The sequence below is a fragment of the Nyctereutes procyonoides genome, unplaced genomic scaffold (genome assembly GCF_905146905.1).
Source record: "Nyctereutes procyonoides isolate TBG_1078 unplaced genomic scaffold, NYPRO_anot_genome, whole genome shotgun sequence".
Taxonomy (NCBI): Eukaryota; Metazoa; Chordata; class Mammalia; order Carnivora; family Canidae; genus Nyctereutes; species Nyctereutes procyonoides.
The window spans coordinates 45,407,041-45,434,750 of NW_026575139.1; the positions used below are offsets into that span (position 1 = coordinate 45,407,041).

General features: G+C 40.7%; 1 protein-coding gene across 1 annotated transcript in view; it reads right to left on the reverse strand.

Annotated features, from left to right (window-relative positions):
* ABHD12B (abhydrolase domain containing 12B) overlaps window positions 1–27,392 on the reverse strand; it is a 29,676-nt gene extending 2,284 nt beyond the window's left edge. The window contains exons 1-10 of the mRNA XM_055303866.1: window positions 27,259–27,392; window positions 21,903–22,030; window positions 20,711–20,813; window positions 18,010–18,129; window positions 16,064–16,094; window positions 13,055–13,100; window positions 12,819–12,948; window positions 12,346–12,383; window positions 8,716–8,795; window positions 590–672 (exon numbers count right to left, since the gene is read on the reverse strand). Coding sequence (XP_055159841.1) covers window positions 590–672; window positions 8,716–8,795; window positions 12,346–12,383; window positions 12,819–12,948; window positions 13,055–13,100; window positions 16,064–16,094; window positions 18,010–18,129; window positions 20,711–20,813; window positions 21,903–22,030; window positions 27,259–27,320 — 821 coding nt within the window. The 5' untranslated portion in view covers window positions 27,321–27,392. The remainder of the gene's footprint in view (window positions 1–589; window positions 673–8,715; window positions 8,796–12,345; window positions 12,384–12,818; window positions 12,949–13,054; window positions 13,101–16,063; window positions 16,095–18,009; window positions 18,130–20,710; window positions 20,814–21,902; window positions 22,031–27,258) is intronic.
* Between the last annotated feature and the right edge of the window lie 318 nt (window positions 27,393–27,710).

Consider the following 27,710-nt stretch of genomic DNA (forward strand, 5'->3'; position numbering starts at 1 on the left):
CACCCATTTGGAGGCACTCTTAAATTGTCCAGCTGCAAGAGGCTGACTTGCTAAATTCTGGTCCTTGGACTTACTGTTAGGTCAATAGGCTGAATGAGGGGTGGGTTTTGGCTACATGGGGAATAAAGGCCTAGAAGTCAGGGATTCCCAAGGAATGTTAGGCTAGACTCCAGAGTACCTTTAAAAGGTCCTGATAGACCCTAAATCTACAGCTCCTTTTATGACTTCAGAGAAAGTACTGAATTAGTGAAGTCATCAAATTAGACAGGAGGAAAATACCAAATGCTAAAAATTTGTGGACATGTTACCCCAAAGTTTAGTACCCATCTAAGAATCTACCCATTCAGTAATTCACATGATAGTTAATAAAATCTGTTTCTAAATATGTGAAGGATGCTCAAACTTGAAGTCCAGCTTGCCTGACTTGGAGAACTAATTGCTCCAGCTCTTTACTCTGATCCACTCTGCTGACTTAATAGCGCATGTCTGACAGGGCCTTGCTTTGACCCTCTGATGACTTACAGTCACTGCTTACCCTCTAGAATCCCCAGCTACAGTAATGATGGACAGCTTTTCATCGTTAGCTTACTTTTCATCATTAGGGAAGACTATTTTGTCTTTTCTCAGGGCATCCATAAGTGTGCGTAAAAATCCTGGCAGTTTCCGGTAAATCTATTTTTAAAAAAGAAAAAAATTAAAACATGGCCTGTATCTATGTCATTTGTTGTTTTCCTACATGAACTATAGTAATGAAGAGAGTAGCAACTTTCTACATATAATAAACTTTTTTAAAAACAAAACTGAAGATTTTAAAAGTAACTCACGTCATTGAAGGGAAATTGGAAAGTACAGGAAGGGAGGAAGAGGTGGTATATATATACAATGGAATATTACTCAGCCATATGTATATATTTACACCACCTCTTCTTTATTCATTCATCAGCTGATGGACATTTGGGCTCTTTCCATAGTTTGGCATCAGAATTTTTGACTAATCAGAATATTCTGTTCTATAACAAAACCAGTTAAATTATGTTTACTGTAGAAGCATTTTTAGATTATGCCTATCACTGTTCCTTTACAAGTGTGAAGAAAAAGTTAGTGGTGCTATTTATATTTTAAAGAAAGATAGAAAGCAAAAACAACAAAATGTTAACAGTGATCATCTGCGGATGGTGGGGATTATGTATGATTTGTTTCTTTCTTCCTTTTTTTCACCACCTTAGGCTTTCAGGGCCACACAGAATCTGGCTGTTGCCCTGTCTGTCCTCTCACAAAATGCACTGCTGTCTACCCTCAAGCCCTGCTGCCTTCTGCTCCTGGAACATATCAGGCTCAAACCCACCTCAGGGCCCTTGCCTTTCCTTTCCTCCAGCTCAAAACCTCCAGATTTTGCCATGTCAGCCTCTTGTCACACAAGTCTTAGCTCAGATGATAGTTCTTCAGGGCAGCTTTCCCTACCAACCAACCCCCCCACACACACACTGGTCACTGCCTTCACAGTACTTCTCACTCCTAAAAATCAGCTTATTGTGTACTTATCTTCTGTCTTCCCAGTAAAGATATTACACTTCATAGGAAGTCAGGCCCTGTGGTGTTCCCAGAACATAGGAAAGTTCCTAGAACCTAACAGACACTAGAATAAATACTTGCTGAAGATGGAATGTGCACTGTGCACATATCCCTGGCATACACTGTATGCTATTATCTGTCATTTTCATCTTAATGTGACTTGAATTTCATTCCGATTTTATTCTTTGGAATATATCTGCCAAGAGAAAAGACCAGAAAAGTATCACATGTATTCCTCTGTTGTGCCTGAGAGTGGAGTGGGGAGGAGACTGCTACATAATACATGGGACATGGCCAAAGGAACTGGGTACAGCACAGGTAGGCTGGGGCCAGCTTAAAGGAAAGAATTCTATTCATTGTAGAAGCAATTTTAAGTTTATATGTCTCACTGCACCTTTATGATCTGGAGAAATTAGAGTCAGCTGCTATAATACTTCATTTGTTCCAGTCTTCTACTATGAACTGTAATACACAGAATAGTGTCTTTCTAAACATTAATGAACTTAAAAAAAATTGTTTTCCTGATTTTAAAAAGTAATTCATGTCATTGTAGGGAAATTGGTACAGAATAGGTAGACTGGGTCCAGTGAAAACAAACGTCTGCTTCACAATTTTGGCCTAGGCCTGCTGCTTCTGGGAAACTTCCGTGTTTTCAATGGGAGTTCTTCTGGCTTGCATTTTTTTTTTTGCACAGTCTCATGGCAAATGATTTGCATTCAGGTGCAATCTGGAGATCCTAATACTGCCTATCCTTCCGCGTCTTCCTTTTCCCTTCTCTTACCTATAACTTAAGGGCAAGATTTCTTGCTTTGTTTTCTTTTGTCTTTGTCTTCTGATCCTGCCACCCCCGGAATCAGGACTCCTCTGAGGAAAATTCAGTAAGAGAAGCCCTTCAGCAATTCATCTCAAATTCCGAAGGAATAAGAAGAAAGCAGGCCCAAGTCAACCTACTTCCATTATTCCTCCCCAGCTGGAGGTGCACCTTAAGACTCAGAGGTCACCATCCCCTCCAGCCCAGACCACAGCGATGGGCCCCTAATTGGTCTTCCTGCCACCACTCTCTTGCAGAATGCCACCAAATACATTCCTAAAAGACTAATGTGACATGTACTGTCACAGAGCTTTGGCAGTACCACACAAGCTACTTCAAGAAACTCCTGGCTGCAAGCCCATCCACATCTGACCACAAGCCTTCATTCCAGCGGCTGCATACCTCCAGTCTGTCTGCCTAGAGTTAGATGATGTAGGATTGAATTCCATTTCTTCTTCTTCTAGGGTGTGTGTGACGATTGGGCAAGCCTCTGAGCCACCATTTCCCTTGGCTCTAAGTGAGGCAACAATGCAAAACTCAGTTGTTTTGAGGATTTAAAAGGGTGACAAATGTGCAAGATCTTTCATGAAAGCCTTATAGGACTCTAAGGTATTTTATAGCTCATAGTTGCCCCACTCCGGCCATATGCCTTGGCTCACACTTTGCCCTTCACTCTGTTTTCTAACTGCTCTCCCTTATCTTCAAGAAAGGAGCTTAGATCCTATCTCTCTGTAAGTCTTTACTGACCATACCTGCCCATGAGACCCTTCTCATTCCTGATTCTTCCTACCCTGATATTACTGTTCTGGGTCCTACCCTAGCAATAAAAAGTACTTAGTCCACTTAGCAATAGAAAAGCTGGGGAAAGGGAAAACAAAACATTTGTTGAGTCTCTACTAGCAGCTGGGTACTTTGCAATGATTATCTTATTTGATTTAACTTTCTAAACAACCTTAGGTAGTAGGCAATATCAACCCCATTATTTAAAAATGGGAAAACTCAGAGATGGAAAATAACTTACCAAGGTCATAATGGGTTAGTGACAGAAACCAAATCTGTCTGGCTCCACAGCACATTCTCTTTTTCCCTGTGTCATGATGCCTTCATATTTTGAATAATGAAATTGATTCCAAAGTGACATATGGAAATCCCTGCCATTTCTTTATATTCACCATTAATTTCCTATCTCCCCAAATAGACAGGAAGCTTCTTGAGAGTAAGGACCCATGCCTTTTACTCTATTTGTATGTCTCACGCCTCCTACACTTTCTTATTTAACAGTAATGTTCAGACTTACAGCATTCCACTGATAAAATAGTTAATAGTCATTCAGTGTTTACTCTGTTCCAGGCACTATTATAGATGCTTTTCATATATTCATTTAATTATCACAGTAATCTGGAATATATTATTACCCCTGTTTTATAGATGAGGGAATTAGAGCATTAAAACCAATTAGTCCAAGGTTATCCAGCTATTAAGTGACAGCCCTGAAAATCAAACCCAGGAAGTCTGACACCAGAGCTATAGCTCTTATAGATAGCATGATAATAAATGACTTCCATACTTTAAATCATAAAGGTGCCTATTAAACTAAGATTTCATGACATTTTAAGTTCCAAACTTAAAAATATTGGAATATTCCCCACTTATAATAATAGTAGAATCATTACAAACCAAACTTTTTGCCCAAGACAACTAGGAAACCTTGAAAAAATATTTAAGGAACCTTTTTGTGAAGGCGTCAGAGACCTACCAAGACACCTTGAGTTGTCTAGATCCCAGAGAGAAGGAAATCTCAGAGAGATGAAACTGACACTCAACACCACTCTTCTACTTGAGACACATCTGGCAAGTGAGGAGTAAGCAAGAAGTAGAGGCAAAAGAACACAAATAAAAACAGATGACATAAATAGAACATAGTAAGAAAATAGATATAAATCTAAATATAATTACATTAAGTTAAATGGACTACTACAATTAACAGACAAAGCTTGTTGGAAAAGAAAACAAAACCCTACTATCTGCTGTTGACAGATATACATGAAATACAAGAGTTCAGAAAAGTTTAAAGTCAAAGAATAGCAAACAATATACAAACACTATTCAAAACAGATTTATTAATATCAGACACAGACAAAACTGACTTTAAGAAGCATTATTAATCAAAAAGGATATTCATGATGAAAAAAGGATCAATTCACATGTAAGATATAAAAATACATTATTACTAGATGTTTGTTCCTAATAACATATACTTGAAAAAGCTAAAGCAAAAATTGACAGAACTAGAATAGAAATTAACAACTCCACAATCATGGTGAGGTATTAAAGTACCTCTTCCTTGAATAATGGTAAAGCAGTCAAAAAAAAATAAGTGAAAATATAGAAGAATTGAATAGCATAATTAATAATGTTGACCTAACTGGTATATATAGAACACTGCACCAGAAACAACATATTCTTTCCAAGCATATGGAACATATGCCAAAATTGACCATATGTTTGGACATAAAACAAGTCTGAACAAATTTTGAAAACTGAAATCATATAGAGAGAAATCTCAGATCATGGTAGAATTAAGCTAAAAGTCAAGAGAAAACAAATTCCCAAATGTACAGAAATTACAAAATACATTTTTAAATAACCCACAGGTCAAAGAAGTTGCAATATTACAAAATGTTTTGAACTAAATTATAATTAAAATGCATTTGAAGGGACGCCTGGGTGGCTCAGCAATTGAGCATCTATGCCTTTGGCTCAGGGCATGATCCCGGGATCCGGGATCGAGTCCCACATCGGGCTCCTTGGAGGAAGCCAGCTTCTCCCTCTGCCTGTGTCTCTGCCTCCCCCCTGCCCCTGCCGTGTTTCTCATGAATAAATAAAATCTTAAAAAAAAAAAAAAACTTTAAAAAAAATAAAATGCACTTGAAAACTGTGGAATGTATCTGAAGAGTGGCTTTGGTAGAGTATGCCTTCATGCATATATTAGAAAGGAAGAAACACTGAAAATAAATTATCAAAGTACCATCTCTAGAAATTGTTTAAATAATAAATTGAATCTAAAGAAAATAGAAGAAAGGGAATAATAAAGGTAAGACCAGAATAAAATAGAAAGCATTCAATACAGATAATCAACAAAGTCTGAGTTGGTTCTTTGAAGAGACTAATAAAATTAATTATTTCTGTAAATGTTGGCTATTTCCTTTCTCCTTAGCATTGGATAACAAAAGGCAGTGCCCCAGAAAGTTATATCACCCTCCCCCAACCTGTCCTCTAATCCTGTGGATGACAGAAACAACCACCCCCATTGACTCAAGCTTAGAGTCCCATGTGGATCAGGCTAAAGCTACACTTCACCTGAAATCACATCTTGTTCTGCTCTTTCCCCAACCCTATCCTACAGCCCTCATTTATATGACCTTGCAGGTTTTGCCTTTAGAGCACTCTCAATAAATCATGCACATTAAACCCCTGCTATGGGTTCTGCTTCTAGGAGAAGCTGACCTAAAACAAAAATTAAGAAAAATATCTATCAAAATAAACTTATAAATACCATGTTCATAAATTGGAAGACTCAATATTAGAAAGGTATCAATTCCCCCAAATTATATGTAGACCTAATGCAATTCCAATCAAAATCCTAGGAAATTTTTAATAGAAATTGCTAAGTATATGTCAAAATATACATCAAAATACAAAGGATCAAAAATAGTCAAGATAAGTCTTGAATAAGAAGATCAACGCTGAAGAACTTACATAGCCAGTTATAAAAACATAAAACTACAGTAATTAGGGGCACCTGGGTGGCTCAGTTTGTTGGAGTGTCTGACTCTTGATTTCAACTGAGGTCATGATCTCAGGATCATGAGATCGAGACCTGCATTGGTCTCCATGGTGGATAGGAGCCTGCTTGGGATACTCTTTCTCTCCTCCTCTCCTCCCCTCAAAAAAAAAAAAAAAAAAAAAAAAGCCAAAAAACAAACAAAAAGCTACACTAATTAGGTGATGTGGTATTCATATGAGAATGGACACAAAGGAGAGAAATGAGAGAGTCTACAACAGATCCATATATATTAAGCCATGATAGATGCAAACATTGGCACTGCAGAGTTGATAGGGAAGGTTTGTTTAGTATTACACCTGGATATCTGTATGGACTTCTATCTCCTACATATACAAAAACCCATACCTGTAGATTATAACTCTACGTGTAAAAGGTAAAACAATTTCTATAAGATACACAGAAGGGTATCTTCATACCTTCTTCTTTGATACCCAGAGTTGTATTAAGCAGAACACTTTTCCTTAAAATATTAACCATAAAAAAAATTGATAAACTGGTCCACATTAAATTTAGGAAACTCTCTTCATCATAAGCTATCACTAAGGAAACAAAAAAGGCAAAATAAGAGAATATACTTGCAATACAAATAGTTTTCTAGTGAATCATCCTATGAAAAACTACAAATAAAGAATTTAAAAATAAGCAAAAGACATGAACAAGTATCTCACAAGAGATAATATCTAAATGACTAACAAACATGAAAAAAATGCCCAGCTTCATTAGTCATAAGGGAAATACAAATTAAAACCACAGTGAGATATCCATATTATAGCAAGGATGTGAAGCAACTAGAACCCTCATACACGACAGGTGGGAGAGTAAAGTGGTAAAGCCAGTTTGGAAAAATGTGTGGCACTCTAATTACTAAAGCTTAACATGCATATCTTAGTATCCAGCAATTCCACTCTAGGGCATATTCCAGTGTTTGCAGAATACATATTCAAAGATATTCATAGCAATATAATTAATTACCACAAACAGAAAGCAACTCAAATGTCCACAAACAATAGGTCAATAAATTGTAGTATATTTGTACAATGAAATACTATAAAGCAATGAAAATGATCAAACTATAATTATGCTTCTAGGATAAAATCCCACAAATAGATGTTGGTTGAAAAACATAGAATACATCCTATATAATTTTACTAATTATATAAAGTTCAAAAACAAAATTATATGGCTTAGAGATGCACACATAGATGGTAATACTATAAAGGAAAGCATGGATATGATTACCACAAACTCAGTCTAAGTATTACAACTAAGGCGAGACTAATTGGATTGGGAAGGGACACAGGAGACTTCTGGGGGGCTAATGATGCTAATTTCTGGACTTAAATGTTAGTTACATGGATGTTCAGTTCATAACTATTTGTTAAATTATATAATTCCTATTATGTTAAATTTCAAAATTAGAATTTCAAAAAAGAAAAGTATATGGAAAGATTATATCTGAATTATACCTACAAGTTAGTGAATTTATTAGTAATAACTGAGAGTGATATAATAGATGCTCAATTAGTGGTTATTTTTTAATGAATATTTAATTGTCTAAAACCAAATGAAAGTGTTTTATTGTATCTCCAGTTACACAGCATTTGGTATTTTTCTATTGTTCAGAGGATTCCTGTATCGAGATGGAATTTATTTTACTGACATTTTCAAGATTATGTGGTTCTGTGAACTGCTGTCCCCAGAAGTAATGAAATACCTTCTCCCAAAATATTTAACAAATTTGGAAAGTTCTATGATTTATTATAAAAAAGATTCCAAAAGTAGGCAGTTGGATTAAAGTACCCTTAAAATGCCTTCTAACATTAATCAATAATTTAAAATTTCGGGTCCTGTATCCTTTCTGAGAATCCTTTCTCTTTCTCTGGCTCATTGGCTCACTGGCTAATATTTGTACAGCAGTATGATTATAAGCAGTTGAGCATTAGGCATGCGAGGATATTATGAAATTAGGATAATCTACACAACAGATAAAAAACTAGATTTTGTTGCCCAATTCTTTAAACTTTTTCTTCTTAAAAAGATTGTCTTCTCTACTTGAGATGATGTGTAAAACCATTTGGCAGTTTCCTTAAATTCTCTAAAGACTTTTATCTTAAAAAAATGAAAAACATATGGCTGACAATCATAGGGCTAAAAACTATATATAAGAGTCATGTTTTCACTTTAGAAAGGAAGAATAATAAAGTCAAGTATGTTTAAAAACTACATGATAAAAGGTACAGTTAATAGAAAAGGAGGGAAAAAGTTGTGACTCTTAATAAGCCACTACTCTCAACCTATTAGAAGAAAATAAAAGAACTACAAAATCTAAAAGCCATTGTGCCCTTCTTCAATAAGAACTGGTTAATAACCTGTATCAGGTTAGAATAACTTAGAAACATATAATATTAAGAAAAGGAAAATGATTAATAAGCACAAGTGTGTGGAAAGAGCCTACACTTTTACATCTTCTGAATCAGAGACTCACCTTTAACAAAGGATAATTGATACTTGCAACCCATATGTTGGTAAATGGAGCCTCTAGGATAATAGCATCAACTGGGAATCCTTGAAAACAATAAAAAAGAAATAACTCTCCTATCATATTTAAATACTATCTTTCCTAAATAAGGAGTCCTCAAGGTCTTGTACATGAACTACCTACACCAAAGTTATTTGTGAAGCTTGTTAATAACGCAAATTCCTAGACTCCACACTAGACTTGAATCAGTCAGAATCTCAGAATGAGATGAGGAGAGTGAGAATGTGCATTTTTAGCAGGCATCCCCACCCTAGGAGATTTCTATATTCATGATAGTTAAAATCACTACTTTCTAAAACACAAGTTTTCATGACTTGGACAATTGAGAAGGCAAAGTACTATAGGAAGGGAGAGTGTCCTGTAGCCCATTATTAAGACTGTACCAGAGGCTGACTGGGTTGTTTTGGCTAGCACTCCCTCAAAGAACAATTAGAAAATGTGTGTCAGATGGGGATATGTGTTTATATATGTACACAGGAGTTGCCCTTTATCTGCAGTTTCAGTTACCTTCAGTCAAAAGCAGTCCAGAAGCAGATAATCCTGCTTCTGTCATATTGCCAAAAGGTCAGCAGTAGTCTAACACTACATCACGATTCCTACATCATTCCCTCATCATCTCACATCACCACAAGAATAACTGTGTGTATAGTACAGTATCTTAAGAGAGGGACCGCAATCACATCACTTTTATTATAGTATATTTTTATAATTGTTCTATTTTCAGTATGTTATATTATTCCCTTACTATGTCTAATTTATAAATTAAGCTTTATCATAGCTATATACATATAGGAAAAACAGTATACATAGTGTTTGATATTATCTGTGGTTTCAGGCATCCACTATAGGTCTGGGAACATATCCCCCATGGATAAGGAAGGACTACTATATGCATATTTGTGTATACATACATATGCTTGGAGGCATCTGAAGGCTACAAAATCAGTGAGATTTTGAGAGTCAATATCAAAAGAAAAAATCCACAAGAGTTTGAGCTGCTTTTCCCTTCAGAGCAGATGAAACTTTGAAAGCAACAGTGGTGGCCTCTCTTAGAGGCTTAGAACTAGACAGAACTTTCAGAATTCCTACAGGACTAAAAGAACAAAATTTAGAGTCCAGAATCTGACAAGAAAGAGGACTCTAACAAATTTCTCAGGCTTTTTGTGACTTCAAAAGACTACACCCTGGGAGTAATGGTGAACTAAAAACAACTGAAGTCCAGCTTCAAATCAGCTCAGTTTCTGATTGGATTAAGATGATATCCCCCCAATTTTAACTGTCATTCAGGAGAAAAGTAACTTTTGTCTGGAAGAAGATAATATTACCCCTAGCCCCTCAAATTATCTCTACAACTTCCATAAACAGTATCTAGTGTTTAATAACAAATAACTAGACATACAAAAAGTAAAGAGGCCAAAAAATACAAAAAAACAGATAATAGAAATAGATCAACAAAGGATCTAGATATTGGCGTTAATCATGTATGCACTTTAATATAATAACTAATATAGTAAAATATTTGTTAAAATTGTACTATTTAATAAAATTTGATATTACATAGTGAACTGTGTAATATGTCAAAATATATTTATTTTTTTTTCAAAATATATTTAAAGTACAAAGAGAAAAATGTCTGGAAAACCCAGGAAAGAACATTGGAGACATACAGGATGTAGGAACAGATCTAAAAAAAATACATATAATTAGAGTCCCAGGGATTCTGAGACAGCTCTCAGGGGGTGAGAAAATTAAAAATGAGGTAGGCATAAGATTTAAAGATATAATGACCAATTTTCCAAAATGGATGACTATCAAGCCACAGTCATTATGGCACTATGAACTTCATGCAGGATAAGTACTAGGAAAACCACACCTAGGAAAATCACAGTAAAAATGATGAAAGAGACCAAAAAAAAAAAAAAAAAATCTCAAAATAGCCAGAAGAAAAAGCATTATCTTCAAAAGAGCAGCAGGAATTTTGGAAGCTGACTTCCCAATGGAACAGTGAAAGCCAGAACAAAATGGATGTTGTTTTCAAAGTGTTGAAATAAAATAACTGCCAACCAAGATTTCTATGCCCAGTGAAAATATCCTTCAAAAAAGGAAGATAGAGGCAGCCCGGGTGGCTCAGCAGTTTAGCACCGCCTTCAGCCCAGGGTGTGATCCTAGAGACCCGGGATCGAGTCCCACCTCGGGCTCCCTGCATGGAGCCTGCTTCTCCCTCTGCCTGTGTCTCTGCCTCTCTCTGTCTCTCTCTCTCTCTCTCTCTCTGTGTGTGTGTGTGTGTGTGTCTCATGAATAAATAAATAAAATCTTAAAAAAAGAGAAGATAAAATAAAGATATTTTCAGGCTAAAACTGAGGGAATTCTTTACCACAGATAGGCAGAACAAAAATCCCAAATGGAAGCACAGAAATGCTAGAAGTAATAAAAAGCAAAGAAAGGGTAAATCTAAATATTGATTTTATAATATAAGAATAATAATTGTTTATGGAGTGTGTGATACAGAGAAAATTAAAATATATGATAGCAAGAGTTCATACATTGGGGATGTAAATGGACTTAAAGTGTTCTAATTCTAAGGTCACTGTATTATCCAAGAAGTGAAGTGTTCATTTATGTGGGAATTTTGGTCAGATAATACAGCATCATCAACACTGTGCAGAAAGTGTGCATGGGAGTTATGAGAGCTTAGAGGAGCAGGAAATAATAATGCCTGCTTTATTTCCGTAATTAATTAACACTGTATAGCAGGTGACTTGCTTTAAAATGTTCACATAACTCAACCTGACTGGTACTGACAAGTTTATGATATAATGCAAAAGATGACAAACTTTTTTTTTTTTTAGAGATGACAAACTTTTAATGTACATCACAATCACCTTGTCGTATTCACCGAAATTCTAATTCTAAATTCTAATTCATGAAAACAGCTAGGATCCAGGAAACCTGTGTTTATGATAAGCACCTCCAGGGATTCTGAGACAGCTCTCAGAACACTCAGGGAAACGCTGATATAAATGTCATGGAAGAGAGGCTGCAGACAGCAAGTCCAGCTTGCTACTTCATAAGGGAATTTTTCCTCTCCTGTACTCCAAATTACTCCATAGTAACATTTACTTCACAATAAGGGCTTTTTCTTTTTTTTTATTTAAAGATTTAATTTATTTATTCATGAGACACACACAGAGAGGGGTGGGGGCAGAGACACAGGCAGAGGGAGAAGCAGGCTCCATGCAGGGAGCCCAACATGGGACTCAATCCCGTGTCTCCAGGATCATGCCCTGGGCTGAAGCCAGACACTTAACAGCTGAGCCACCCAGGCGTCCCAATAAGGGCTTTTTCAAAGGGAATTTTAACTCTTCCTGAGTATTTATTTTTAATTTCATGGCTTTGAAAAGCAACTATTGTTTCCTATTAAATAGAAGAAAAGGAAGTTTATTACACTATCAGAGGCTGTCTAAGGTCAGGGTGCTTTAGGTGTCTCTGTGTTCAGAGTGTGCACAATAGTCAGTAGGCTATCTTTACTTCCCCACCCCAAGCCAAGATATTATACATGTAGGCATTTTATAGTACCTTTCTCTTCTAGTACTTTTGCAGCATTGGTTGCAACTCTGTAAGGCAACGAAAATTAGTACATATGTGAAGCAGTGACATTACAGTCAAGTAAATAGTACAAAATGCAACATCCCCTATGAGCATCTGATGAAAACTCTGGACCCTCTGGTAGGAACACAGACATAAAATTTTGCATAGGACTTCGAGGGATTCCCCTGGCCCTAAATTAAGAATCCTTCTCTTTAATACTCTCAAGGAGAGTTCTGGAATGGGCTTCAGTGTCATAGGCAACCACAGAGATACACCCTCCCTTGCATTACAAACAGGCATACTGCGATGGTGATGTCTCTAGCCACATGTGGGATATGAGAGAAACCAGAGCCCAGGCCCTTGGCTCAGTGTTTCCTCCTCTGCTCACTGCTGCCTTTGAGGACAGTAAAGCCCCAAGGACTCCCACCACCACCAAGAAGCCATCTTCAGACCCCACTTACCCTGTACCAAGAGAGTGGCCCCAGAGACACACAGGCGTGGTGCCACTTCTTGCTTTGGTCCACTCATAGACACAGACGGCATCTGAAGCCAGCCCCTCCTCTGTGGGCTCACCCGTGGAATCCCCAAACCCTAGTAACAAGGAAAGGCAAGCAGAGTTTCACTACCTCCAAAATGAGGGCCACCCAAAGTTCTCCTGCTTACTGAAAAATCTTTATATGCCATCCTTAACACATACCTCTGTAGTCCACAGACAGGACATGAAAGCCACCATCACTCAGCACCTGGATGGCAAAGGAGCTATTATCATTTTAATTAGAAAAAGTGGTTTAACCTCCTCAATACTTCCATAATCCTCATTGTGATGGTTTCCTAGCCAGAGAATAGATAAAATCTGCTGTTTGCCTTGGAACATGAAAAGGTCAGACACAAGGAGAAAGAAAGGAGGCGGCAGCAGAGCAGGCTCAGACAGCCTGGCAAAGCCCTGGCTCCGCCCCTTACCCTCAGTATGACCTTGAGCCAGCCACTTAACATCTGAATGTGTGAGCAGTATTCTGAAAAATGAAGAGCAATGGTAGCTACTACCTTCAGGACTGTTGGACGATTACATGAGATGAAAGTATTGAAGTATCTTGGTACAAAGTAAATGTCCATTTTAGGAATTCCCTTCAGAACAGAAAGTCTACACAGAGTTGTATTAAAGATAAATAATGGGAAGATACTTCTATTACATATGAACAGATAAAGAGTTAATATCAATCAAAAATAAAGAGATCACTCAATTATATGAAACCACTGCCACATCTTGTGTGTATAAATGAGGAAGGAACATAAAAACATAATTTTAAATGAAGTGAATTACAATGATAGAAGAGAGAGAAAAGGGAACAAAAATTTGCTGTGCATATGCTTTTAAAACTTGACTTAATCCTCACAACAGTCCCTAAAGGTAGGTAATATCCCCATTTTATAGGTAAAGAAATAGAGTCTTGAGGGTTTGAGTAACTTGCTTGTGGTTCCCCAAATGGCTAGAGGCAGAACAAAGATTCACTCCTGGGTCTGTTTATGTCTGAACACTGTGCCACCCCTACCACAGCACAGATGTGGGTGGCTGAGTCTCACTAGGAATCCTTAAATATATTTTCACCCAATATTGATGAAAGAAATGAGACTTTTTAATGTCTATCTCAGCTACACAGCCTCCAAAATAGTTATCCAAGACACAGAGCATGTAAGCATCCCAGGAAGTGGCAATGTTCATGCATTATCTGTGATACTGTAGACAGTATGGCCACTTGATAAAACAACTCAAGAACAGAACTCACTCCTAAGAATTTATCTCTAAAAAAAAAAAAAAATAAAAAATAAAAAAAAAAAAGAAACTAAATGCTTAAAGTTTTCTCTAGTAACACTATTTAAATGATTTTTAAGGGGAAAAATTTTAATCTAACAACAGTGGAATAGTTAATAAGCAATAGTCTACAAATAGAATGGAAAATGATCACCTTTTAAATTAGGTAATTATAATAACTAGGGAAAACATGGAAGAATGTTTATAATGTAATATTAGGTAAAGAGCAACAACATGAAATTACATACACATCTAATCACAGTAACATTAAAAACTTTATATAAAGAGATAAAGACTATTAGGTGAGATTCCGAATTAACAAAAACAGCTGTATTGGATGACTGATGTGATGAATGAATGAAACGAATGAGAGAGAGAAAGTGGAGGAAGGAGGAAAGAAGAAAGGAAAAGGGCAACTTAATAGTAAAGATTCGATTTTTAAAGGAAATCACTAAAAAAAAAAAAAAAAAGAAAGAAATCACTCATCTAAAGAAGAGAACCAAGGGCTAGCAAAGACTGGTCAGGCTAGGAGATGATGACTATGGCACAAGGAATCCAAAATCTGCCTGGAGGAAGTCTTATCACACCCTCCCTCCCATCCCAGTTACCACAAGGGTGACCTGGCCACTTTACACACCTACACCTACAACTCTCTTCCCTTCTGTACGCGCAGGGGATATATAATTCAGCTTTGCTGAGAGTGGGAAAGGAAAGAAAAAACACATGTTCTCATGGACATCACCTTCACCACCATTCCATGTACGAAGTACAGAAAGTGAGGTGCAGGGTGGAAAGCAAACCTAAAAATTAATAGACATGATCATCCCAGGCAGAACTGCATCCAGCCCACCACCCAAGAGCTCTGAGAAGCCAGTGAAGAAAGGGAGGAGTAGACAGCAGAGGAGCTTCCTTCTCTGAATAAGGGAAGGGGGATGAAGGAGGTGCTGGCCATACTGGGCCTGGGAGGCCAGGCCCCACTAACGCTGTTACACTAGGAACCGGCTCTCAGGGAGGAGCTGGTGAGTGGGAAGAGATAGCAGGTCCTTGGTCAAAAATTGGACAAGCCTGATCACCTGAGGGAAAGATTACCCAATCGGGATATGGGAGGAGATAAACAGCTGCCCTACCCGCTGTGAGTCAGCTATGGCCATGTCTCCCTCACACTTGGAAATGCAGGGGCCACCCCAACAAGCTACAGTTGGGGAACAGGCTGGTGAGAAGAGCAGTGTTGCCGCCATCCCACTTGCAAAACTTCCTGTGGGGCTGAAGCCAGAGCCTGAATGACTTTTAAAAGCATACATTCTATGTATTTATCCTCTACTACAGAAAAAAGGTTGTTTCTCACAGGAGTAATTTTCACTTTTTTTTTAAAGATTTTTTTTTGGATTTTTTTAAGATTTTATTTATCTATTCATGAGAGACACAGAGAGAGAGAGAGGCAGAGACACAGGCAGAGGGAGACACAGGCTCCATGCAGGGAGCACGACATGGGACTCAATCCCGGGACTTCAGGATCACACCCTGGGCCAAAGGCAGGTGCTAAGCCACTGAGCCACCCAGGGATCCCCAATTTTCACATTTAATATACTCTCTCCACCCTTCTCCCAGGCCTCAGAAAAAGCGGATAAAAGGGATCTTCAACTTTATACGGTGATGAAGGCAATATATTCATGAAAGTGTTTTGGGAGTCAGAGATGTTCACTTCTGTTTTGATCCCCTGTGGCCACTGCAGGAAGAGAAATCCATGTGTGGGACTTAGAGTCCCAGACACCAAACCCACCTTCCGGAGCTCTCAGTGGATGCCCGTGCTCAGGGCTGAGGAAGACCTATGGCTATAGCCCATAAGAGAAAAAGCAGAGACGTAAAATTGGTACCTTGAAGCCCCTTCAGACATACCTTGACTAGCTCAAGTCTGTGAGGAGCTGCCCTGTAGTGGAAGTTAAAAAAAAAAAAAAAAAGAGCAAGAATTAGGAATTACAATGACAAATCCAATAAAAATCACTATCATGCCTCTGGCATCAGATCTCATGCCTTTCTTTTTCAGGTTAGAGAAATAAATAACTAGGAGAAAGGAAAATGGTTTTTTGGTGTCAGAGCCCACTTAGATGTGTCAGGGTGAATGATGGATGGCTCCCCACTGCTGTTGTGTTCCTCTACATGAGCACTGGATGCCCAGATGGCTAGTGCTTCTCAACAGAAGATGTAATGAATTACTGACAATCCATCTCCTTTCCCTGCTACACAGCAAAACTTATCTCTAAGAAAACTTTTAGAAGCTGAAGGAAAATCAGTTCTAGAAAGTGGCTTTTCAGAACAAAGGATGATACAGTCATGTTCACTAAATGAAATCTGCCTGTACCCTGTTCACTCTGCCATTAAGTACAAGATGAAATGAAGGAGACTTGTAGCTCTGGAGGTATAAGAAATGCTTTTTCCCAAAATAACCATACCATCTACCCTCTATTAACCACACTAATAAAAGAGAGACAAGGATGATTCAAAATACAGAGGATTCTTTTAAAAACCATTTGAATTTTGATTTAGAGCCAAATGTCTTAAACTGTAGTGGGTCATGGAGCTATGGATTCATTTCCAGAAAAATATATCCATACCTGAAATTTTCAGCACAATTTTGGGGAAGAAGTTCATGGACCTCCAGGTTTCTCTGGGTCCCAAGTCTAGAACCAGTTTTCAACAAGGTTCCTATTACCTCCCATTTGGCCTCCTTTTGGCTCAGTACTACAGATAGCAAGCTGAGACTTCTGGCAGAGGACAGGAGGAAGCTGGGGCTAACCCCAGAGCAGTAAATCTGGGATAACAGCAGATTCACAAAGAGGGACAGACATGAATGGGTGAGCCGAATGATCCTTTAAATACATACACACATCGTACACCATGCCCAAGTTTGCACAATCAGAACAATGTTCAACAGTGTCAAAAAATGTTGAATTTCATGGGAAGTCTCTGTAAATGTCGCTCTAAAATGGGCACCTTTGCCTAGTGCCAAGGCAAGTCTTGAGAAAGCCATCAAGACAGAAAAAGACAGTGAAGAAAAGAGACATAGGAAAGGGAGCCAAGGGGCAGATTCCCGAGCTCATCACTTAGTTTGCAATGTCCCTCCAGAGACAGAGCTCGGTCTGTGGCTCTCGGAGGCTCATCGCCCCTCCCCCACCGCAAGCTATCCAGTCACAGCTGATAATCATCACCCACCATAATGACAGGCCCACTGGAGGCTCTGGCAGCACATCAAAGGGGAGCAGGACTTCAGGGAGGCATTCTTTGTTACAAAGCAAGGTTGGAAGAACAGAGTGGCTGCAGCATCAGTATTCTAGACCAGAACCAGTCCGATGGTCCCCAGTACCGATGGTCCGAATTCCAGATGATCTCTCATAGAGAATCCATATATTTGATTAATCGGATTCATGCTAAACCAAGGAATCTCCATGTAGTTCTGTGAGAAGACCATCAATAAGGAAATTGCTCTTCCTTTTCCCCTATCTCATGCCTCTTCCCTTTCCAGTCATCCACAGGCTCAGTTCATCATTTCAGACACTCCTTGGGAATAAATATCCCAAAGATATGACTTCTTTGAAATCAATATCCAAATTTTGGAAGTTAGTCCCCCTTTTAGTTAAAGATCTACATTAGTCTGCATGCAGAATATATAGTTTTTTTTTAAAGAAGCCTATTGCCAGCACACCTTCAAATTTCAACAAAGGAAGAAAATACATGGAGGCATAGCTTACAGAGTTGAAAATGGAGCTCTGCGTTTCATTTCCACACAGGGCTGAAATACTTCCTCTCTCTTTAAAAAAAAAAAAAATCCAAGCAAAGGCACTGACCTGTGTTCCGCGCTGCCGTGAAGATAAACAATAATTGGATTGCCATCATGAAGGGCTGCTTCATACCAGCCACAGTCCTTCCCCTTAGCATCTTTCCCCCGGCAGCTGGGAACTGTGTGCCTAAAGAGCAAGAAAATATTTTAACAAACATGTACAGAGAGAACTCGCTGTCCTTGCCAAAGTCTGAAACCCCCCTTATGTCAATGAAAGATATAGATTTATAGGTTTATGTATGTATAAATATACATTACATGTTTACAAATACAAATTTCTAATAGGTGCACAGAGGAAAAATTAAAATATAATATCACAAACCTCTTACAGTGACAACTACTACTTCTCTACTCCACCTCCCTCATGTGCAGAAACAACCCATTTTAACCATTTACTGCTTTGGTTCTTCTGACTCCTACATCTACTAATCTTCTAAGACTGCAGTTCTTAGGTACACTCTGTTGAAATGCAATCCATTGGGTGGAAACAAGTCAAAGACAATTAGTATGTGCCACCTGTTATTGGTTTGACTGAAGAAACAAGTTGGAAAAATTTAAAGGGAGACCAGTTTAGATACAAAAAGAAGAACTTTAATATAAAACGAAGCTATTCTGCTCAAGAAACCGGGACTTTGTGGTTTTAAACACGTGCCCATGCTCTAGTTCCGCCATCTTGTTAAAACACTGAGTGAACTCTAAAGATACAAACACTGCCATATGACATGTCACAAGAGGACTTGGGGAACTGGCCACATAATAAAAAATCTTCAGTATTCTCAACCGTTAGGAGCAGAAGTCTGACATCAAACTCCCAGGCCTCTGTACTGAGAGGACTGGCACCACTGCCAATTAGATAAGCCAAAGCAAGAGCAAAGAATAAAAAGATTTTCAAATTCCAACACTATTTCTCTGCCTCTCTCTCTCTCTCTCTCTCTCTCTCTCTCTCATGAATAAATAAATAAAATAAAATTTAAAAAGCTCCAACTTAAAAAAAAATTCCAACACTATTAACTGAACTATATACTGTGCGGATTAGGAAGAAGTTATGTGAATTTATATTGGTTCCTAAACATTATATGATTGCATGTTTAAAGTCAGAGAGAGGGCAGCCCTGGTGGCACAGCGGTTTAGCGCCGCCTGCAGCCCAGGGTGTGATCCTGGAGACCCGGGATCAAGTCCCACATCGGGCTCCCTGCATGGAGCCTGCTTCTCCTTCTGCCTGTGTCTCTGCCTCTCTCTCTCTCTCTCTCTGTGTGTCTCTCATGAATAAATAAATAAAATCTTTTAAAAAAACTAAAAAAAAAATAAAGTCAGAGAGAGGAAATATAACACAGGACACTGGAAAATTGGCAGCAAAAAAAAAATATTGACATTATTGACATTAGCGTAGCAAAAAAGACAATAGAATGTTCATGATTTTGACAATTGTCTTTTCTGTGCTGTGCCAAGCACTGTGCTAAGCAATGAAAACCCACCAACAAAGTCACCTACAAAAGTTATAGTCTTATAAAGAAGGCACAAACATTAACCAAACAATAACACAAACATTTATTTAACTATTGTGGGGAAAATTCCATAAAGGACAAGCACATGGGTACTAGCTGTATATAAAATGGGAGATGAGGAAGGGCTTCACTGAAAATCACCAAATTACCATTCAAACTGAGACCCAGGGGCACCTGGGTGGCCCATTTGGTTAAGCTCTGCCTTTGGCTCAGGTCATGATCCTAGGGTCCTAGGATCAAGCCCCCATGTTGGGCTCCCTGCACAGTAGAAAGCCTGCTTCTCCCTCTTCCTCTGTCTCCTGCTCCTTGTGCTTGTGCTGTTTCTCCCTCTCTAATAAATAAATAAAATCTTCTTAAAAATAAAAAATAGGGATCCCTGGGTGGCGCAGCGGTTTGGCGCCTGCCTTTGGCCTAGGGCACGATCCTGGAGACCCGGGATCGAATCCCACATCGGGCTCCCGGTGCATGGAGCCTGCTTCTCCCTCTGCCTGTGTCTATGCCTCTCTCTCTCTCTCTCTCTGTGTGACTATCATAAATAAAAATCAAAAAAAAATTAAAAAAAAAATAAAATAAAATAAAAAATAAACTGAGGCCCAAAATATAAGAAGGCAGTTAGTAAGGAGAAAGGAGGGAGCAGGGGATCCCTGGGTAGCTCAGCAGTTTAGCGCCTGCCTTTGGCCCAGGGCATGATCCTGGAGTCCCAGGATCAAGTCCCACGTCGGGCTCCCTGCATGGAGCCTGCTTCTCCCTCTGCCTGTGTCTCTGCCCCTCTCTCTGTGTGTTTCTCATGAATAAATAAATAAAATCTTTAAAAAAAGAAGAAATGTTCTCAAAAAAAAAAAGAAAAAGAAAGGAGGGAGCAGAGACATAGAAGTGTTTCAGACAGAGCATATCCTCTGAGTATGTGGCTTGGTGTGCCAGGTGTGCAGAAGAGTGGGGCAGGGCCAGCTCTGTCAGGCCTGGTAAAAGACCCAAAGCACAGGGCCACACCCAAAAGACTTCACACTCCAAGGTAAAATTACTGAAAAGCAATTTCAAGCAAGTCAAATATTATTACAAAGGGAAGGTATATGAAACAGCTTCCAGGTGACTCCAAGAAACCCCAACCTCTCCACAGGCAGCTAACACAGCACTGCTCACCCTTGCCCTTATAATATGAAAACTATGTGGATCAAGCAACCCAGTATCCATCAGTGCACTCACCAGATTCCCAGAATCACCCCAGGTTCAACTCTGATATAGAAGTTCACGGTGTGAGGAATCTTTAACTCTGGTTTCTTTAAATCCACGAGGAATGGTGCTTTGACTAGAAAGTAGATTCATTATCAACTCCCAGAATCAAATTCCATGTTTTTTATTCACAATCAAAAAAAGTAGAGGCACCTGGGTGGCTCAGTTGGATAAGCATCTGCCTTCGGCTCAGGTCATGATCCCATTATCCCCAGGGTCTTGGGATCAAGCCCCACATCAGGCTTCCTACTTGGCAGGGAACCTGCTTCTCCCACCCCCTCTGTTGTTGCCCCTGCTTATGCTCTCTCCTTCTCTCTGTTTCTCTCAAATAAATAAATTAAAAAAAAACTCCAACTCCAAATAAATAAATAAAATCTTTAAAAAAAAAAAAGTAGTCTCATGGTTACCATGGTTTCTAAGTTCCAAGCTACTACACTAAATTCCTAGCAAAATATTTTATTTTATAAACTAGGATTAGGCCACAGGGAAGTTGCCAAAACAAAAACAAAACAACAAAACCCCCTAAAGCTCGATTTTAAAATAGCACCAGTGTGACAGACCATCATAGAGTTTTACTCAGTCCTTATCTCACACCAAAACAAAGGAGACCATTCCCCTAAAAAGATAAGAGGGTACAGAAGAAAGTAATGACTATTCTGCTACCTATGTCAAGTGTTACTTTTTCCACTAAATAAAACCTAGTCATTAGCCATAAACCATGAAATGTCCAGAATCAACAAACCCCTGGGGACAAGCAGGTGAAAGCATTACCTGTGTGCTAGGACTGGGTGATACACTGACTAACAGCCCTCAGTAGAAAAAATGTGGGAAAACAGAATCCTCACATCAGCTTCTCCCCACCCCCAAATCCTCATTTTCTCTCTTTCAAGGGATATAGCTAAAAAGAAAAAGCAAAAGAGTAGAGAATACACCAAGCAGTGAAACCCCATCCACAAAGTCATGTTGGTCTATTCATCCCTCACAGTCCGCAGGGATTCGAACGAGCCCCCAAAGTCACTGTTAAATAGGTTTCAGACCACTGAAGTCTAGCCACAATTTTATAGCTGACATGCCTTTTTTATTGTCACTTAGGCAACTTTAAGGGCAGTGAGTTCTTTCTTTGGGAAAATATTTATGGGCAAATTCATGAAAGATATGTACTTACAAAAATTAAAAAATATTAGCATGTTCATCAGAGGTGGAAAAATGTGTTCTTTTAATGGTTTACTGGTAAAGCTGTGATACAGAGAGGCAATTTTTCTTCCAAGCGTTGAACAGGAATGTGGAAAAGATCTGCAAGATAGAGTGAAACAAGGCAAATCAGTCCAAGTTTTGTCATTTGTTCTTTCTCTTAGCATCCAAATAAAATTTCAGAGACTAACACTGGGAATTAAAGGTAACTTGGCACTTAAGCAACACCCTTTATAGAATTGTATGCGATTAGGACAGATCAGGATTGCACACTAAGGGGGGAACAGGAGAGGAAAGCCCGGGTATGTCAAGCCCAGGTAGGACAGAACAGGAGTCAGGCCTGTTCCCCCAGTGCATACCCACACAAGACCAAGGCTGGACCCCAAAGTCATCAGGAAACAGGATTCAGACTATTTTTTTAAAGGTTTTATTTATTTATTCATGAGAGATCCAGAGAGAGAGAGAGGCAGAGACACGGGCAGAGGAAGAAGCAGGCTCCATGCAGGGAGCCCGATGCGGGACTCGATCCTGGATCATGCCCTGGGCCAAAGGCAAGTGGTAAACTGCTGAGCCACCCAGGCTGCTGGGATTCAGACTATTTAACAGTTGCCACAGATTTTAATCACATCACAATTTAGTGCTGTATGTACTATTATTTGTCAAAAGCAGTGAGTGAAAAACCATCAGATCCCCACTCCTCTGGCTGGGTCTTAGCAAGAAATGAGCCAATGAAAGAAAAAAGTCCACTTCTGATGCAACATTTCTGGTAAGAGAGACTGTAGGGAGCAGGGTTGGGAACAAGGTCATACCAGGAGATTGTCGCTACATCAGGGCTAGGGCCTGGTCAGGGAATGGGACGCAGCAGGCCAAGCACATCTCGTTTATTCTACTATTTATTCCCTGGGACACAAACCACCCAGACCAGGAGCCATCGGAAGACAAGTTATGACATGTCCGTGAGGGGTCACTGATGCCACTTCTGTCTCTATGCCACATCTCTGAGAGTTGAACATATCCTACCTTTGAGAAATGAGGAACACAAGAAGTCAGTGTCACCACTTCCTGCTTCCAGTTTTTGTCCACGTCCTCCACTAAATAAATCCCTTCCCTTGTTTTGAATTGTCAGCGTGAAGACTGCTCGGTATAATCAGATCATTAGTTTGTGGGACAGGAGAGCATTTTGCATGAACTGTCTCCCCTGCCCTGATTTCTGCTAGACCAGAGCATTTTAGAAGATGGATGTACTTTGCAAAGGAGGAGACGGAGAAGTTTAAGTAACCTGCCCCATGCCACAGAGCCAATGAATGGCAGAGTCGTGTGTACCCAGGTCAGTGTGACCCCAGAGTTCTATGAAGATCTCCAGTGAGCTGTCACGGTCCTGGTAAGTGCAACTTGCCATCCATGCAGGCAAACATGAACCCCGAGAACAAGACTGGCTTCTGGCAAAATTCAGCCCTTAGAGAAAGTTGTTTCAGGGTCACCCTTCTCCCCTTCTGCACCTTTGGCCTTCCTCACAGTCCCTTCTTCCTCCCACGTTCTTCTTCCTTCCTGTTCTGTATTCTCAGGAGGCTTCTGACTCTAAAGTCATCAAAGAGAGACCTCTAAGAAAAATCCTCCCAAAAGTGTTAATAACTAAAAACTCAGAGTGCTTATACATTTGAAAAAGGCATGAAGGGAGAAGAAGATAATGAATCTCTAGCAATTCTGCTGGGAATGGAAAAGAGACATGGGGAAAGGGTGAGGGGTAGCTCTCCAAGTACAGCAGACATAGGTAACTGCCTACGCATAAAATTAGCAAGGAAATAATATAAATGATCTTTTCATAATACTTTTAAATAGCCTCCATGAAGGTGCTAGGAAGGAGAGGACACTGTTGCTCTGATTTTAGAGATAAGAAATCAAAACTTAGAGAAGCCACTTTGAGCCCCAGATCAAGCCCAAATGGGCAGAACTAAACATAGTCTGAATTCTTATGCTTCCTTCCAGTTGGCTGGCATGGGCTTTCTTTCTCCTGACTCTGAACTCACGCTACCCTGCCTGTTAACCTCCCACTAAGTTATCTTTTGAAGGTAGCAGGGTGCTGGGGAAGCAGAGGCGGTAGAGGGAAATATGTTTCTGTTTTTAAAGAATAATTCATATAGGACCCTTCTCTCAAATAGCTCAAGGCACTTCTGTGGGAAGCACTGCGGGAAGAGAACAGTGACCAGATCCCTCGTTGCATCAATAATGCACAGCAGCTTCTTTTAACTAGGGCTTGTCAATTTGACTTCTCCTAGATCAGTAGGGGATCAAAAGTCACCAGTGGCTAATAGACCTTATTCGAGTGGAGGATGCAATTTCAGCCCAATCCCTGCCAACGGCCAACTACATCAAACAGACACCTTGATGCTCTGGTGTTCTTTTGCCTGCCCTTTGATCAGCTGTGGCTGTAACGGCACAGCATTCCACAGGGGCCACGGAACCTAACTGGATCATTCTTACCTTGGAACCTGAGTGGCTACAGGGCAAATCATTCACGTTCATGCTCAGAAGCACCAGCTATGGGAAGCCCAACTCTAACCCCATCTGGCAAGACAGCTATTCCAAATAGTGAGACAAGCCACACATCCATCCTATGTACCCATTCATTTGGCCAACGTGTACTGATCAGCAGGCACCTAACTTAACATGTACCTTCTCCTCCCTTCTTCCCTCCCAACCAAATCCTCCCCTTCCTTCACATCCACTCAAGGATTTCTTCTTTGTTGAAGCCTCTCTACCCAGATCTTCCCACAGGGACTTTTCCTCTCTTTTTGCCCTTCCCACTCATTATAATCGGGCCTTGGTTTAACCCTTAAACCAAGGGTTTGCTCTCTGGTGGTTTTCCCACTATTAGTCTTGTCTTCCCACCGAAAAGAATCACGTGGCATGCAGTGCTTCTTATACTGCACCCTGTCTAGCACAGGACTGAAAAGTGGAAGAAAAGGGAGAAGGAAGCAATGCTTACTGGTAGCTTTGGTGGAGAGGGGAAGTGCGTCACTCTCTTTTTTGAATTACAGTTGAAAATTAATTGTGAGCTCCACGAGAGCAGGGCTTTATGCCCAGGCCTAAACTAGTCCCCAAAAGGTAGGCGATGCCTTGTACTGTGGAAAGAATGAATTAGCTTATCAGGCCACTCATGGGGGTGTCTTTAACACCATCCAGAAATGTAAAGACTAGGGGTGAATGGGAAGCAGCAAAGAGGAAAATAGCCCATCAGCTTCCCCCAGCTTCTTTCCTGAGCACATTTTCTGTTTTTTGTAGTTCGAAGAAAATCAGTGGCAAGTGAAGATTTGCTCTCCTGGGCTCATCTATCTTAAGTAGCAACTAGAGCTGATGAAATTTTTGCAAAACAAATAAATAGATCCCCAAGGCATTAGAAAATAATCACTGGAAACATCTTTCAATTAATTGTTCTCCTTGAGTCACACAACACATCACAATAGATCCCGTGTTGCTAGCAGTTCCAGAGGCACAGCCAGCCCTCCGTGAATGTTCACGACCTAAGCTAACTTGGTTCCAAGAAACAAAAGGATTCAGGATGCTGGATCTGGGTCTGTGCTTCTGCCTCAGCATTTAATTTCTTAAATTAGAGCAGTAATTCTCTGTTCAGATTGAAGAAACGTGCTTGTATTTTATTCTTTCAGGAAGCATCTCTTGAGACTTATTTTTTGTCAATTAGTAAGGCAAGAAAGAGAGGCCCCCAACTCCCCATGTCCCATTCCATTATCGACAAAGTGGGTTGTTCTCTAAAAGCATGGACTGCAGCTTTGATTCTCTGCCAGATAAATGTTAAATAATCAGCCACCAACTCTAGAGAGAGCACAAAAGATAAAAGCCAAAAATGCCAGCTTTCCCAGAATAACCATATCAAGGAGGCTTTAAGGCCCATGAATGTGTAGCTAAAAAGTGGTGCTGGTCAGGATATTCTGACTTGTGTTCAGATCCAACACCGAAGGGGGGTGTGGGTCTACACTGCCAGGCCAGGGGAAAGCTACTGTCTGCTCTCTGCCCTGAGCTACAGAAGGAATAGAAGAGAGCTCTTTGTCTTCATCATTCAGACATTCCAAAGGGAAGCCTCCTGTGTCTGGCTGTGACTCTTGGATATTTTGTAATCAACAAGAAACAAACCATAGGAGTATAAAGAAGAAAGATAAACAAAAGTGCCAATACCTTCCCACTCCAACAAAACAAGATACCTGAGTCTTCTGAGTCCTTGGTCTCTAACCAATACCTCCCTTCAATGCAAAAGAGACTGGCAATGCATTGCTGGTCAATTCAGGTAGTTTAACATTACTGTTTAAGCCAAGGATTTAAAATAGGAGGAAGAAAAATAAAATAAAATAAAATAGGAGGAAGAGGGGTGCCTGAGTGGCTCAATGGGTTAGGTATCTGACTCTTGATTTCAGCTCAAGTCTTGATCTCGGCATCGTGAGTTCAAGCCCAGTGTTGGGTATGAAGTCTATTTCAAAAAAAAAAAAAAAAAAGGAGGAAGAAAGTTTTAAAACCCTCTGATACAGACATTTCAAAGTCAAAGGATGTGGAACTTGGCAAAGGTATGGTTTCAATGCACTGTGCATTTTTAGCATTATGGAGAGATGTTCTTTAAATACATCCAAGAGAGTTTACCCTGGGGGAGCTGGCTGGCCTTAGGATCCTCTCCAACCTCCACAGGCCTTTGACCTAAGAGGATGCCATTTAGGAGGACAAGATAGGTTAGTATTGACACTATCATTGGTCTTCTTAAAATCCCTCCTGAATTTTAGTAACATGGTCAAGGCAGATAAGAGACTGGCATGGCAACATGAGCCATCTTTCTGGAAATCTCTATTTCAGAAGCCCCCAAGGAATGTAAGCTCCTGAAAGATCAAACCTGAGAGAGGGGGGGGGGGAGAGAGAGGAGAGGGGGGAGAGAGAGAGGGAGGGAGGAGAGAGACAGGGAGGGGGGGAGAGAGGAAGAGAGGGAGGGAGAGGAAGAGAGAGAGAGGGAGAGAGGGAGGGGGGAGAGAGAGAGGGAGGGGGGAGAGAGGGGGGAGAGAGGGAGGGAGGAGGGGGAGAGGGAGAGAGGGAGGAGGGGGAGAGGGAGAGAGGGAGGGGGGAGAGAGAGGCAGAGGCCGGCTGCAGGGGGAGGCTTGGAGGCTAAGGATAACGCGGTCCAAAGAGGGCCGGGCTCGCAGAGCTTTGGAGGCCTCCCCAGCCCGAGCCCGAGCCCGAGCCCCAGGGTCCGGCCAGGCCACCGCCTGCGGCCCGGGCGCCCTGCCCATCCCCATCCCCGGGGTTGGGGCGCCGGGCGGGGGGCGACGAGCACTCACCGCAGGTTCCGCACCACCATGTCCCACCAGGAGGCCACGCAGCCCTGCGCGTCCGCGTCCATCCCGCGCCGCGCCGAGCCGAGCCGCCCCGCGGAGCCCGAGCGGAGCGGAGCCCGAGCCCAGCCGCCCCCGCGGACGCCGGGCCCGCCCCCCGCCCCCCGCCCTCCCCCGCGGGGCCCAGCGGGCTCGGCTGCCCGGCGCCGCCCCGCATCTTCCCAGGCCCAGGAGCCGCGCACCCCTTAACTTCCCCCGTGACTGCGCGTGTGCGCGCGCCCCGCGGGGGGACCCGGAGCTCGGACTGGGCAGGTAGTGAAGCCGAAGTCCGACTCAGGCCTCAGGTCTGCACGGAGAATACCTGCCTTCCTCTACGGTGACCCGCCCTCTTCCTCTTTCTTTGTCCGTTTTGTCTTTTTCTGGAGCCTCCCCACGTGCGGCTCCCTCCCTCCCTCCCT